General features: G+C 47.4%; 1 protein-coding gene across 2 annotated transcripts in view; it reads right to left on the minus strand.

Annotated features, from left to right (window-relative positions):
* The window catches only part of LOC106562591 (A disintegrin and metalloproteinase with thrombospondin motifs 17-like), a 174871-nt gene that overhangs the window by 133527 nt on the left and 25737 nt on the right, over positions 1–15607 (minus strand). For both annotated transcript variants that reach the window (XM_045708167.1, XM_045708166.1), the window contains exon 4: positions 13379–13422. In XM_045708167.1, the coding sequence (XP_045564123.1) occupies positions 13379–13422 (44 nt within the window). The remainder of the gene's footprint in view (positions 1–13378; positions 13423–15607) is intronic.

A 15607-nucleotide genomic window follows, 5' to 3' on the forward strand; every position in this document is an offset into this window, starting at 1 on the left:
TCGTTGCTGGCAATATCCCCTCAAAACATTGTATGTGCATGGCTTTTGTCTTCAAGAACCTCAGGAGGTTGAAGAAATTTGGCATGGCACCTAAAACCCAACTTTTACAGATACACAATTGAGAGCTTCCTGTCGGGCTGTATCACCGCCTGGTACAGCAACTGCACCGCCCACAACTGCAGGGCTCTCCCTCCAGGACACCTACAGCACCCGATGTCACAGGAAGGCCAAAAAGATAATCAAGGACAACAACCACCCGAGCCAACCATAGTCTGGCCTAGCCTGAACAACTACGACTGGCTGACCTACAAACCAGCTGAAAGCTTTGCTGACAGTGACACTGTGTGTGTGTGTGTGTGTGTGTGTGTGTGTGTGTGTGTGTGTGTGTGTGTGTGTGTGTGTGTGTGTGTGTGTGTGTGTGTGTGTGTGTGTGTGTGTGTGTGTGTGTGTGTGTGTGTGTGTGTGTGTGTGTGTGTGTGAGTCCGTGTATCACTCTGTGAGGTAATGCATGGCTGAGTTTTTTGAGGCTTCAAAGATTGGTCCAAGCCAGCACTTCTGTGGCTAAAGCCCCAGAACAAAGGACAGAGATCTACAGTGTTGTGTTTATCACTGCACTGGTCACATTAGTCTCAGCGGTAACTGTGGAGAGCTGGCTGATCAAATGCTCGGTGTGTGTGTGTGTGTGTGTGTGTGCGTGTGTGTGTGTGTGTGTGTGTGTGTGTGTGTGTGTGTGTGTGTGTGTGTGTGTGTGTGTGTGTGTGTGTGTGTGTATGCGTGTGCGTGTGTGTGTGTGTCTGGCCTCACAACGATGGCTGCCCATCCATCCAGACAGCCTCTAGAGAGGAGCAAAGCCTTATCAGGGATCTAAACACACAAGCACTCCGCTGCACACAGGCAAGTTTATTCTAATGATTTCCACTGAGCTAATTAGCCGTTAGAACATGAAGGGCTTTCCATTGACATGCTGAATCCACTAGTGGGGAGTGGACAAGCACTGTCAGCTCAACACAACCCAACACTATAGCACGTCAATGGACACACTAGCTAGCTAGTGTCTGGGCTGGCTCTGCAGACCTGGGACAGACGGCTTTGTGAGGACTCACTCCTGCCTGACCCTACTGCCCTCTCTGCAACCCACACACACACACACACACACACAACACACACACCCTGGATTGACCCTGCTGGACTCCATGTAACACACACCAACCAGTTATTGAACGCAATGGGGAATCACTTTTTTACACAGGGGCATTGGGTGTTGCATAATGTTTTCACGGCAATGTATACAGCAGTGGTGTTGGTCCTACCTCCCTTATTTTTCTGCTAAACACGCACGCACACACACTAGTAAACTGAACACAGGAAAAAGGATGTTGTCACTACCAGGATATTGCTTCAACTACTCTCTCTCGCTCTCTCTTGTCCTTTCCCTCCATCTCTCAGCTCTCACAGAGAGCAGGGGGCCCAGCTGTTTTGATAAGCACCAATAAGACAATAAACACAGGAATCAACCAAACGCAACCCCAGGCATCACACACACACACACACACACACACACACACACACACACACACACACACACACACACACACACACACACACACACACACACACACACACATACCCACTCTCTCTCTGACGCTAGTGTGGACACACAGACTCTACAAAGCTGAGAGGGATAGAGGTGGAGAGAGGGAAAGAGGCATTGGAGCCTGTGATTATGGTAGGGTTCAAAGTGGCACACACACATTCACACATCCATCCACACACACGCTCTTAGAGGAGCACAAAGAGCAGGAGTGTTCTCGTTCAAATTCCACATTAGGAAGATTACCTTATGTAGCTAGTAGATTTATGGTTCAGCATTGTACCTAGCATGAGGTTAGTATAAGGTTTAACCCTTACAGTTATGGTACAGATTAGGACCAGGCATTCCTCACACACACACACACACACACACACACACACACACACACACACACACACACACACACACACACACACACACACACACACACACACACACCTGTCAGGTGAGTTTATCACTGCACACCACCAGAGGCTTTCAGGGAGATCCTGCTCATAAATTAGATGAAAAGTTGATACTGGATTTTACAGATGAACAAAAAGTGGGCAGAGGTTGGGAGAGGCAGAAGGAGAAGTGGAGAGGTGGAGAGAAGCAGGAGGAGAGGGGGAGTGGTGGAGAGAAGCAGAAGGAGAGGGGGAGAGGTGGCAAGAAGAGAGGGGAGAGGGGGAGGTGGAGAGAAGCAGGAAAGGGGAAGAGGTGGAGAGAAGCAGGAGGAAAGGGGGAGGTGGAGAGAAGCAGAAGGAGAGGGGAGAGGTGGAGAGAAGCAGAATGAGAGGGGAGAGGTGGAGAGAAGCAGGAGGAGAGAGGAGAGGTGGAGAGAAGCAGAAGGAGAGGGGAGAGGTGGAGAGAAGCAGAATGAGAGGGGAGAGGTGGAGAGAAGCAGGAGGAGAGGGAGAGAGGTGGAGAGAAGCAGGAGGAGAGGGGAGAGGTGGAGAGAAGCAGAAGGAAAGGGGGAGAGGTGGAGAGAAGCAGAAGGAGAGGGGGAGGTGGAGAGAAGCAGAAGGAGAGGGGAGAGGTGGAGAGAAGCAGAAGGAGAGGGGAGAGGTGGAGAGAAGCAGGAGGAGAGGGTGGAGGTGGAGAGAAGCAGAAGGAAAGGGGGAGAGGTGGAGAGAAGCAGAAGGAGAGGGGGAGGTGGAGAGAAGCAGAAGGAGAGGGGAGAGGTGGAGAGAAGCAGAAGGAGAGGGGAGAGGTGGAGAGAAGCAGAAGGAGAGGGGAGAGGTGGAGAGAAGCAGGAGGAGAGGGGGAGGTGGAGAGAAGCAGAAGGAGAGGGTGGAGGTGGAGAGAAGCAGAAGGAGAGGGTGGAGGTGGAGAGAAGCAGAAGGAGAGGGGAGAGGTGGAGAGAAGCAGGAGGAGAGGGGAGAGGTGGAGAGAAGCAGAAGGAGAGGGGAGAGGTGGAGAGAAGCAGGAGGAGAGGGGGAGGTGGAGAGAAGCAGAAGGAGAGGGGAGAGGTGGAGAGAAGCAGAAGGAGAGGGGGAGGTGGAGAGAAGCAGAAGGAGAGGGGAGAGGTGGAGAGAAGCAGAAGGAGAGGGAGAGAGACGGAACAGAGCTTTTTATGAGTCTGTGATTATAGTATGGCAGAGGAGCACAAAGAGCAGGAGTGTTCTCATTCAAATTCCCTATAGGAAGATTACCTAATGTAGATAGTAGATGCATGGTACAACATTGTACCTAGCATGAGGTTAGCATAAGGTTTAGCCCTTACAGTAATGGTACAGGTTAGGGTCAGGTGTAAAAGGTTTTACCCTTACAGCTATGGTACAGATTAGGACCAGACGTTGAAGGTGCAACACTGACAGTAATGGTACAGATTAGGTCCAGGCGTTGAAGGTTTAGCCCTTACAGTAATGGTACAGGTTAGGACCAGGCGTTGAAGGTTTAACCCTTACAGTAATGGTACAGATTAGGACCAGGCATTGAAGATTTAACCCTTACAGTAATGGTACAGATTAAGACCAGGCATTGAAGGTTTAACCCTTACAGTAAGGGTACAGATTAGGACCAGAGTTTAAGGTTTAACCCTTACAGTAATGGTACAGTTTAGGACCAGGCGTTGAAGGTTTAATCTTACAGTAATGGTACAGGTTAGGACCAGGAGTTGAAGGTTTAACCCTTACAGTAATGGTACAGGTTAGGACCAGGCGTTGAAGATTTAGCCCTTACAGTAATGGTACAGATTAGGACCAGAGTTTTAGATTTAACCCTTACAGTAATGGTACAGATTAGGACCAGGCGTTGAAGATTTAACCCTTACAGTAATAGTACAGATTAAGACCAGGCATTGAAGGTTTAACCCGTACAGTAATGGTACAGATTAGGACCAGGCGTTGAAGGTTTAACCCTTACAGTAATGGTACAGGTTAGGACCAGGCATTGAAGGTTTAGCCCTTACAGTAATAGTACAGATTAAGACCAGGCATTGAAGGTTTAACCCGTACAGTAATGGTACAGGTTAGGACCAGGCATTGAAGGTTTAACCCTTACAGTAATGGTACAGGTTAGGACCAGGCATTGAAGGTTTAGCCCTTACAGTAATAGTACAGATTAAGACCAGGCATTGAAGGTTTAACCCTTACAGTAATGGTACAGGTTAGGACCAGGCATTGAAGGTTTAACCCGTACAGTAATGGTACAGGTTAGGACCAGGCATTGAAGGTTTAATCCTTACAGTAATGGTACAGATTAGGACCAGGCGTTGAAGGTTTAATCCTTACAGTAATGGTACAGATTAGGACCAGGCGTTGAAGGTTTAATCCTTACACTAATGGTACAGGTTAGGACCAGGCGTTGAAGGTTTAGCCCTTACAGTAATGGTACAAATTAGGACCAGGCGTTGAAGGTTTAGCCCTTACAGTAATGGTACAGATTAGGACCAGGCGTTGAAGGTTTAACCCTTACAGTAATGGTACAGGTTAAGACCAGGCGTTGAAGGTTTAGCCCTTACAGTAATGGTACAGGTTAGGACCAGGCGTTGAAGGTTTAGCCCTTACAGTAATGGTACAGGTTAAGACCAGGCGTTGAAGGTTTAACCCTTACAGTAATGGTACAGATTAGGACCAGGAGTTGAAGGTTTAGCCCTTACAGTAATGGTACAGATTAGGACCAGGAGTTGAAGGTTTAGCCCGTACAGTAATGGGACAGGTTAGGACCAGGCATTGAAGGTTTAGCCCTTACAGTAATGGTACAGGTTAGGACCAGGAGTTGAAGGCTTAACCCTTACAGTAATGGTACTGTGTAGTACAGTCTGGTACATAGCAGGGCCAGGCATGACTAGAGGCTGCAGGTTTCACACCATTACAATGATAATAATGCATGAGACACAGAACTGAGAGAGACTGAGGAAAACAGGACCAATCAGAGTCATCCAGTATATTCTCCCCTTTACTGATGTTTTGCTGCTAACAGAGTCACTCGTTCCAAAGACAAGAACCACAACGGGTGTCAAGAGAGACCCAGGAGTGACAGACAGGAAAGCCTTTGAGATGATGACATCAGAGGGGCTTTTAGCTGGCTATGTTTCCATTATGGTAGATGATAGTGGTCAACGGTCCCTTTTGAAACAATCCAACCTCACAATGGGCCTCTGAACACCTCAAAACGTATATTATATCATCCCAAAACATGTATGAGATTCCTATGGGAGGGAAGGACAGCACACATTACACCGATGTTAAGGTCTCTGCACGGGCTGCCAGTTTTAGAATTCATTTTAAGATTCTTCTAATGGTTTTTAAATCAATCCATGATTGTGCACCCCAATACATGTCAGACATGCTTTTACGTTATGTACCCAGTAGGTCCCTCAGGTCCTCTGCCACTGGCCTTTTAACTATCCCAAAGCACCAAGAGGAATGGAGAGGCAGCCGTTAGTTATTATGCCCCCAGCCTCTGGAACAGCCTGCCAGAGAACCTGAGGGGGGCTGAAACTGTGGACATATTTAAAAGAGATCTTAAAACGCATATGTTTACCTTTGCTTTTCCCCAGGGTGCTTTTTAGTCATTCAGTTTTTATTGTTATTCTTTACATTTTTATCTTATGTTTGTTGTGTAGTAAATATTTCAGTTTTCATTTTCATAGTTTTTTATATTTTTTTCCTATAAAGCACATTGCATAGCATTCCATGTCTGAAATGTGCTGTATAAATAAAGCTTGATTTGATTTGATTTGATTTGATTTGATTTGAGGGAGGGAGGGAGGGAGGGAGGGAGGGAGGGAGGGAGGGAGGGAGGGAGGGAGGGAGGGAGGGAAAGTGAGGGAGGGAGGAATGGGGGTGGATAGAGAAGTACTCAGTGTGAACAAACAGACCACATCCGTGTCAGAACATGTTGTTGAAAGGAGAGAGGATAATGGACAGATCAATAGAAGAGAAGAAAGGAGGGATGGAAACAGGTATTTCACTCAGCTAGGGTCGAGAGAGTCAGAGATTAACAGACTAGGGTCACTGACCAGTGTATGTGTTAGTATGTTTATAATACAACCAGGGGTGTTGGATGATGTGAGAAGACACACACACACCACACACACACACACACACACACACACACACACACACACACACACACACACACACACACACACACACACACACACACACACACACACACACAGTACACACACACAATACACACACAGCACAAACACACAGTACACACACAGTACACACACAAAGTACAAACACACAGTACACACACACAGTACACACACAGTACACACACACACACACACACACAGTACACACACAATACACACACAGCACAGTTACTGTTAGATCTTGATCTAAGGTGCTCAAACAATGGCTGCAGGCGAGGAACACACACCAGCAGAATGTATGAGTGAGCTTCAAAGCAGAGGAAGTCAAAGTTCCTCACACTCACACACCTGTCAGGTGAGTTTATCACTGCACACCACCAGAGGCTTTCAGGGAGATCCTGGTCATAAATTAGATGAAAAGTTGATACTGGATTTTCCAGGTGAACAAAAAGAGGGCCTACTCTAATTTCATGTATGTGGTAGTAGGGGGTAGTAGTGATATTAATGGTAGTGGGTAGTAGTGGTAGTAGTGGTAGGGGGTAGTAGTGGTAGGGGGGAGTAGTGGTATTAGTGGTAGGGGGTAGTAGTGGTAGTAGTGGTAGGGGGGAGTAGTGGTAGTAGTGGTAGGGGGTAGTAGTGGTAGTAGTGGTAGGGGGAGTAGTGGTAGTAGTGGTAGGGGGTAGTAGTGGTAGTAGTGGTAGGGGGTGGTAGTGGCAGTAGTGGTAGGGGGTAGTAGTGGTGGTAGTGGTGGGGGGGGTAGTGGTGGTAGTAGTGGTAGGGGGAGTAGTGGTAGGGGGTGGTAGTGGTAGTGGGGGGTAGTAGTGGTAGTAGTAGTAGGGGGAGTAGTGGTAGTAGTGGTAGGGGGTAGTAGTGGTAGTAGTGGTAGGGGGTAGTAGTGGTAGTAGTGGTTGGGTGTAGTAGTGGTAGTAGAGGTTACGGATAGTAGTGGTAGTAGTGGTAGGGGGTAGTAGTGGTAGTAGTGGTAGGGGGTGGTAGTGGTAGTAGTGGTAGGGGGTGTAGTGGTAGGGGGTAGTAGTGGTAGTAGTGGTAGTAGTGGTGGGGGGTAGTAGTGGTAGTAGTGGTAGGGGGTAGTAGTGGCAGTAGTGGTAGGGGGTAGTAGTGGTAGTAGAGGTGGGGGTAGTAGTGGTAGGGGGTAGTAGTGGTAGGGGGTAGTGGTGGTGGGGGTAGTAGTGGTAGTAGAGGTAGGGGGTAGTAGTGGTAGGGGGGGTAGTGGTAGTAGTGGCAGTAGTGGTAAGGGTAGTAGTGGTAGTAGTGGTAGGGGGTAGTAGTGGTAGTAGTGGTGGGGTGTAGTAGTGGTAGTAGAGGTTACGGATAGTAGTGGTAGTAGTGGTGGGGGTAGTAGTGGTAGTAGTGGTAGGGGAGTAGTGGTAGTAGTGGTGGGGGTAGTAGTGGTAGTAGTGGTGGGGGTAGTAGTGGTAGGGGAGAGTGGTAGTAGTGGCAGTAGTGGTAGGGGTAGTAGTGGTAGTAGTAGGGGGAGTAGTGGTAGTAGTGGTGGGGGGTAGTAGTGGTAGTAGTGGTAGGGGGTAGTAGTGGTAGGGGGAGTAGTGGTAGTAGTGGCAGTAGTGGTAAGGGGTAGTAGTGGTAGTAGTGGTAGGGGGTAGTAGTGGTAGTAGTGGTTGGGTGTAGTAGTGGTAGTAGAGGTTACGGATAGTAGTGGTAGTAGTGGTAGGGGTAGTAGTGGTAGTAGTGGTAGGGGTGGTAGTGGTAGTAGTGGTAGGGGGTGTAGTGGTAGGGGGTAGTAGTGGTAGTAGTGGTAGTGGTGGGGGTAGTAGTGGTAGTAGTGTTAGGGGGTAGTAGTGGTAGTAGTGGTAGTAGTGTTAGGGGGTGGTAGTGGCAGTGGTGGTAGGGGGTGGTAGTGGTAGTGGTGGTAGGGGGGTGTAGTGGTGGGGGTAGTGGTGGTAGGGGAGTAGTGGTAGTGGTGGTAGGGTAGTAGTGGTAGTAGTGGTAGGGGTGTAGTGGTAGTAGTGGTAGGGGGAGTAGTGGTAGTAGTGGTAGGGGGTAGTAGTGGTAGTAGTGGTAGGGGGTAGTAGTGGTAGTAGTGGTTGGGTGTAGTAGTGGTAGTAGTGGTTACGGATAGTAGTGGTAGTAGTGGTAGGGGGTGGTAGTGGCAGTAGTGGTAGGGGGAGTAGTGGTAGTAGTGGTAGGGGTAGTAGTGGTAGTAGTGGTAGGGGGTGGTAGTGGTAGTAGTGGTGGGGGGTAGTAGTGGTAGTAGTAGTAGGGGGAGTAGTGGTAGTAGTGGTGGGGATAGTAGTGGTAGTAGTGTTAGGGGGTAGTAGTGGTAGTAGTGTTGGGGGTAGTAGTGGTAGTAGTGTTAGGGGGGTAGTAGTGGCAGTAGTGGTAGGGGGTAGCTGTGGTAGTAGTGGTAAGGGGTGCAGTGGTAGTAGTGGTAGGGGGTGGTAGTGGTAGTAGTGGTAGGGGGTGTAGTGGTAGGGGGTAGTGGTGGTGGTAGTGGTAGTAGTGGTAGGGGGTAGTAGTGGTAGTAGTGTTAGGGGGTAGTAGTGGCAGTGGTGGTGGGGGCAGTAGTGGTAGTAGTGGTAGTAGTGGTAGGGGGTAGTAGTGGTAGTAGTGGTAGGGGGTAGTAGTGGTAGTAGTGGTAGTAGTGGTAGGGGAGTAGTGGCAGTAGTGGTAGGGGGAGTAGTGGCAGTAGTGGTAGGGGGTAGTAGTGGTAGTAGTGGTAGGGGGTAGTAGTGTTAAGGGGTAGTAGTGGCTGTAGTGGTAAGGGGTAGTAGGGGCAGTAGTGGTAGGGGGTAGTAGTGGTAGTAGTGGTAGGGGGTAGCAGTGGTAGTAGTGGCAGTAGTGGTAAGGGGTAGTAGTGGTAGGGGTAGTAGTAGTAGGGGGTGGTAGTGGTAGTAGTGGAAGTAGTGGTAGTAGTGGTAGGAGGTAGTAGTGGTGGTAGTGGTAGTAGTGGTAGTAGTGGTAAAGGGTAGTAGTGTTAGGGGGTAGTAGTGGCAGTAGTGGTGGGGAGTAGTGGTAGTAGTGGTAGTGGTGGTAGTAGTGGTGGGGGGGTGGTAGTGGCAGTAGTGGTAGTAGTGGTGGGGGTAGTATTGGCAGTAGTGGTGGGGGGTAGTAGTGGTAGGGGGAGTAGTGGTAGGGGGTAGTAGTGGTAGTAGTGGTAGGGGGAGTAGTGGTAGGGGGTAGTAGTGGTAGTAGTGGTAGGGGGAGTAGTGGTAGTTGTGGTAGGGGGTAGTAGTAGTAGTAGTGGTAGGGGGATAGTAGTGGTAGTAGTGGTAGGGGGGAGTAGTGGTAGTAGTGGTAGGGGGTAGTAGTGGTAGTAGTGGTAGGGGTAGTAGTGGTAGTAGTGGTGGGGGTAGTAGTGGTGGGAGTAGTGGTAGTGGTGGCAGTAGTGGTAGGGTAGGGGTGGTAGTGGTGGGGGTAGTAGTGGTAGTAGTGGTAGGGGTAGTAGTGGTAGTAGTGGTAGGGGGATAGTAGTGGTAGTAGTGGTAGGGGGTAGTAGTGGTAGTAGTGGTAGGGGGAGTAGTGGTAGTAGTGGTAGGGGGTAGTAGTGGTAGTTGTGGTAGGGGGTAGTAGTGGTAGTAGTGGTAGGGGGTAGTAGTGGTAGTAGTGGTAGGGGGGAGTAGTGGTAGTAGTGGCAGTAGTGGTAAGGGGTAGTAGTGGTAGTAGTGGTAGTAGTGGTAGGGGATAGTAGTGGTAGTAGTGGTAGGGGGGAGTAGTGGTAGGGGGGAGTAGTGGTAGTAGTGGTAGTAGTGGTAGGGGATAGTAGTGGTAGTAGTGGCAGTAGTGGTAGGGGATAGTAGTGGTAGTAGTGGTAGGGGGGAGTAGTGGTAGTAGTGGCAGTAGTGGTAAGGGGTAGTAGTGGTAGGGGGTAGTAGTAGTAGGGGGTCGTAGTGGTAGTAGTGGAAGTAGTGGTAATAGTGGTAGGAGGTAGTAGTGGTAGTAGTGGTGGTAGTAGTGGTAGTATATATTCATAGATATTTCATAGTATTCTATTGTTTCCAGTACTTGTCTTATATTATCGCCAATGTATCGTCCATGTAAAAAACCTGTCTGATTAGGATGAATAATATCTGACAATACTTTTTTAATTCTATGCGCCAAGCATTTTGCTAGGATTTTTGCATCACAACACTGAAGTGTAAGAGGTCTCCAATTTTTTAAATGGACTGGATCTTTATATATACCATTTGGGTCCTGTTTCAGTAATAATGATATCAGACCTTCTTGTTGCGTGTCTGATAATCTACCATTTACAGTATATAGGAGTGGTTAAAACATGCTAATAATGGTCCTCTGAGTATATCAAAAACAGTTTGGTATACTTCCACTGCTATGCCATCCAGCCCTGGAGTTTTCCCAGCCTTAAAGGCCCCAATTGCATCAAGAAGTTCCTCCTCTGTAATTTGGCCTTCACATGAGTCTTTCTGTACAGATGTTAATTTTACATTATTATTAGGAAAAAAATCCATACAATTAGTTTCAGTTAGTGGAGTTGGAGGAGCCTGAAACTAAAACATATTCTTAAAGTACTTTACTTCCTCTTTCAAAATATCATTCGGTGAATCATGCGTGACTCCATCATTTGTAACAAGTTTTAATAAAAAAAATGGGTAGCATTTCTATATTGAAGATTGAAAAGTAATTTGGTGCATTTTTCCCCATATTCCATTCAGTTCGCTTTATTTTTTAAAATATATTACACTGGATCTTTCTTGAATAAGTTCCTCCATTTATTTTTGTTTTTCCTCTAACTTATTCTGTGCCTCTATGGTATAGTTTTTATTGTTATCTAATTGTACTGTTAGTCCTTCAATTTCCTTTATTAATATGGACTCTTTTGATCTAAATTGCTTTTGTTTTATAGATGAGTACTGAATTGCATGGCCTCTAAAGGCACACTTAAAAGTGTCCCATACAATAAGGGGATCTGCTGTACCTATGTTATGTCTGAAAAAGTCAGTTATAAATTCTTCTGTCCTATTTCTAAACAATTTATAGATGATAAAGGCTTTGATTAAATTTCCAATATCCTCGCCCACGTGGAAATTCTGTAAGAGTAATATATATGCCAATTATGTGATGATCCGACTGCATTCTGTCCCCTATCAACACTTTTTAAACTTTTGGTGCCAGAGAGAATGGCATAAGAAAGTAGTCAAGACGACTAGCTTGATTAAGCCTCCGCCAAGTATATATCACTAGATCAGGGTATTTAAGTCTCCATATATCCACTAATTCCAATATATCCATGACATTCATGATTTCCTTAAGTGCCTGAGGGTGATAGTTTGTAGTGTGATTTCCTTTCCGGTCCATAGAGGTATTTAAGACCGTATTAAAATCTCCCACCATAATAATAGAGTCTAGTGTTGCTTGTAGAGTTGATAAAGGCTGTAACAGTTAAACCACACACACACGATGCACATGCACACGCATGTACACACACACAGTGTGTTAAAACCTCTTAGTCTTTAAAAATGTCTGCCACTGATTTACATCTGTCTCATTGTTTGAGGAGGAGGAAATAATTACAGTTACAGTGGGGAGGAGAGACAGACAGATTACAGTTACAGTGAGGGGGGAGAGACAGACAGATTACAGTTACAGTGGGGAGGAGAGACAGATAGATTACAGTTACAGTGAGGGGGGAGAGACGGAGAGATTACAGTTACAGTGGGGCGGAGAGACAGACAGATTACAGTTACAGTGGGGCGGAGAGACAGACAGATTACAGTTACAGGGGGCGGAGAGACAGACAGATTACAGTTACAGTGGGGCGGGAGAGACAGACAGATTACAGTTACAGCGGGGCGGGAGAGACAGACAGACTACAGTTACAGTGGGGAGGGAGAGACAGACAGACAGATTACAGTTACAGTTAGGCGGAGAGACAGACAGATTACAGTTACAGTGTGGCGGGAGAGACAGACTGATTACAGTTACAGTGGGGCATGAAAGACAGACAGATTACAGTTACAGTGGGGCGGAGAGACAGACAGATTACAGGTAAAGTGGGGCGGGAGAGACAGACAGATTACAGTTACAGTGGGGCGGAGAGACAGACAGATTACAGTTACAGTGGGGCGGAGAGACAGACAGATTACAGGTAAAGTGGGGCGGGAGAGACAGACAGATTACAGTTACAGTGGGGCGGAGAGACAGACAGATTACAGTTACAGTGGAGAGGGAGAGACAGACAGATTACAGTTACAGTGGGGCGGGAGAGACAGACAGATTACAGTTACAGTGGGGCGGAGAGACAGACAGATTACAGTTACAGTGGGGCGGAGAGACAGACAGATTACAGTTACGGGGGGCGGAGAGACAGACAGATTACAGTTACAGTGGGGCGGGAGAGACAGACAGATTACAGTTACAGCGGGGCGGGAGAGACAGACAGACTACAGTTACAGTGGGGAGGGAGAGACAGACAGACAGATTACAGTTACAGTTAGGCGGAGAGACAGACAGATTACAGTTACAGTGTGGCGGGAGAGACAGACTGATTACAGTTACAGTGGGGCATGAAAGACAGACAGATTACAGTTACAGTGGGGCGGGAGAGACAGACAGATTACAGTTACAACGGGGCGGGAGAGACAGACAGATTACAGTTACAGTGGGGCGGGAGAGACAGACATATTACAGTTACAACGGGGCGGGAGAGACAGACAGATTACAGTTACAGTGAGGGGGGAGAGACAGATAGATTACAGTTACAGTGGAGCGGGAGAGAAAGACAGATTACAGTTACAGTGGGGCGGGAGAGACAGACAGATTACAGTTACAGTGGAGCGGGAGAGACAGACAGATTACAGTTACAGTGGGGCGGGAGAGACAGACAGATTACAGTTACAGTGGAGCGGGAGAGACAGACAGATTATAGTTACAGTGGAGAGGGAGAGACAGACAGATTATAGTTACAGGGGGGCGGGAGAGACAGACAGATTACAGCAGGGTTTTATCTGCAGTGTGTGTGTGATTTTATCTCCAAAGTGTTTGCGTGTGCGCGTGTGAGAGAGTGTAAGTGTGTGTGTGTGTGCGTGTGTGTGTGTGCGCGTGTGTGTGTGTGCGCGCGCGCGTGTGTGTGTGTGTGTGCGTGTGCTTGAGAGGTTTCTACAGACCAGGCGGGTTGAAATGTCACCTGCTTATCCTTTTCAGGGGACAGGAATGTCAGAGGTCAACAAGGGCCACCGACAGACTATTTCAATACACACACACACACACACACACATACACACACACACACACACAAACACACGCACACGGTTGTGATTCCTCACCCACTGTGTCACAGGGCTGGTCTTTGTGCACGCAGAAGTCAGTCCTGCAACGAGACGGCAAGAACAGTATTATAACAAGTTCAGTCCATCTGACCTCATCCTGCAATGCTACTGTGTTGATAAGGGTGTAGGGTGAAGTTTCCCATGGATGCTGATCTGGGTAAATTTAGCATTTTCCACACTTATGTTAAGGTTAAGATTGGGGAGGGGAAGCTGATCCTAGATCTATCCCTAAGGGAAACTTCACCCAGAGTGTTGATAAGAGAAATAAAAACCCCAAATATGTTCGAAGGAATCGAAATAAATTACAATTGTATTGTACATGCATGCTTTAAACATTTTATTTGGTCATATTAGTTCAATCCACCAGCTGAATCCTCACTTCCACTTCAGTTGAATTTTCACTTAGTCTCCCACTGACATCAATTCATGACCAAGTGAAAAATATGACTTATGTGGAAATGTCCACTGCCATTTGCTGTCAGCGTTACAGCAGAATAGTGTTACATAGATGGGTTAATGTACAATGCACGGTGATTGTGTTCTCCCTAATCTATGTACTGTAGTTCAGGCTGGAAAAACAGCTAGTTGCCCTCAACTCAAACATTCCACGTCTCCTTCGCTGTGGCATAGTCACACACACACACACACGCACGCGCGCACGCACACACACACACACACACACACACACACACACACACACACACACACACACACACACACACACACACACACACACACACACACACACACACACACACACACACACAAACAAACACACAAACACACAGCTTATGTTGGTTACCATGGGGACCGGCCGACCCGTGTAAGGCCCGTTCCAGTACATGCAGGGAGACAAGCCAGGGACTCTCATTCCCACCACTGAGAACCCCAGACCCTCTTTGTCCCCACTGTTAAGCAGTGATTTGACATGGTCTACGTACCAAATGGCACCCTATGCCCTACATAGTGCAGTACTTTAACCAGAGCCCTATTGGAATAGGGTGCCATTGGAACGCACAATTGCTTTCTGTTCACACTGTACTGTGGAACCCCTGAGTGGAGAGTGACTTTGTAAGTAGCAGGCAAGACAGGACACAGAGAGAGAGACATAGCGAGGGAGAAAGACAGAGACAGAGAGAGAGAGAGAGAGAGAGAGAGAGAGAGAGAGAGAGAGAGAGAGAGAGAGAGAGAGAGAGAGAGAGAGAGAGAGAGAGAGACTTTAACCAAAACAGAAAGGGTATGTATTGGGATGGTCTCCAAATACATTTAAAGATCTGCCCTCCTCTACAGTATAAAGATCTGCCCTCCTCTACAGTATAAAGATCTGCCCTCCTCTACAGTATAAAGATCTGCCCCTCCTCTACAGTTTAAAGATCTGCCCTCCTCTACAGTATAAAGATCTGGCCTCCTCTACAGTTTAAAGATCTGCCCTCCTCTACAGTATAAAGATCTGCCCTCCTCTACAGTTTAAAGATCTGCCTTCCTCTACAGTTTAAAGATCTGCCCTCCTCTACAGTTTAAAGATCTGCCCTCCTCTACAGTATAAAGATCTGCCCTTCTCTACAGTTTAAAGATCTGCCCTCCTCTACAGTTTAAAGATCTGCCCCTCCTCTACAGTTTAAAGATCTGCCCCTCCTCTACAGTTTAAAGATCTGCCCTCCTCTACAGTTTAAAGATCTGCCCCTCCTCTACAGTTTAAAGATCTGCCCTCCTCTACAGTTTAAATATCTGCCCTCCTCTACAGTATAAAGATCTGCCCCTCCTCTACAGTTTAAAGATCTGCCCTCCTCTACAGTTTAAAGATCTGCCCTCCTCTACAGTATAAAGATCTGCCCTCCTCTACAGTTTAAAGATCTGCCCTCCTCTACAGTATAAAGATCTGCCCTCCTCTACAGTTTAAAGATCTGCCCTCCTCTACAGTTTAAAGATCTGCCCTCCTCTACAGTATAAAGATCTGCCCTCCTCTACAGTTTAAAGATCTGCCCTCCTCTACAGTATAAAGATCTGCCCCACCTCTATAGTGGTCCGGTTAGTAAAACACTGTTAATGACCCATCTGTACGGTCCAGGTGGGTTCAAACCAGAGATGCCTTTGAACTCTGTTAACAAGCCTGAGCCAACGCACACACACACATGCACACATGCACACACACACATATACACACACAGATGAGACCCCTAGTACACACTCCCTTCATGCTAGAAGGCCAAGAGCAGCTGCTCCCTC

Source organism: Salmo salar, chromosome ssa26, assembly GCF_905237065.1.
Source record: "Salmo salar chromosome ssa26, Ssal_v3.1, whole genome shotgun sequence".
NCBI lineage: Eukaryota > Metazoa > Chordata > Actinopteri > Salmoniformes > Salmonidae > Salmo > Salmo salar.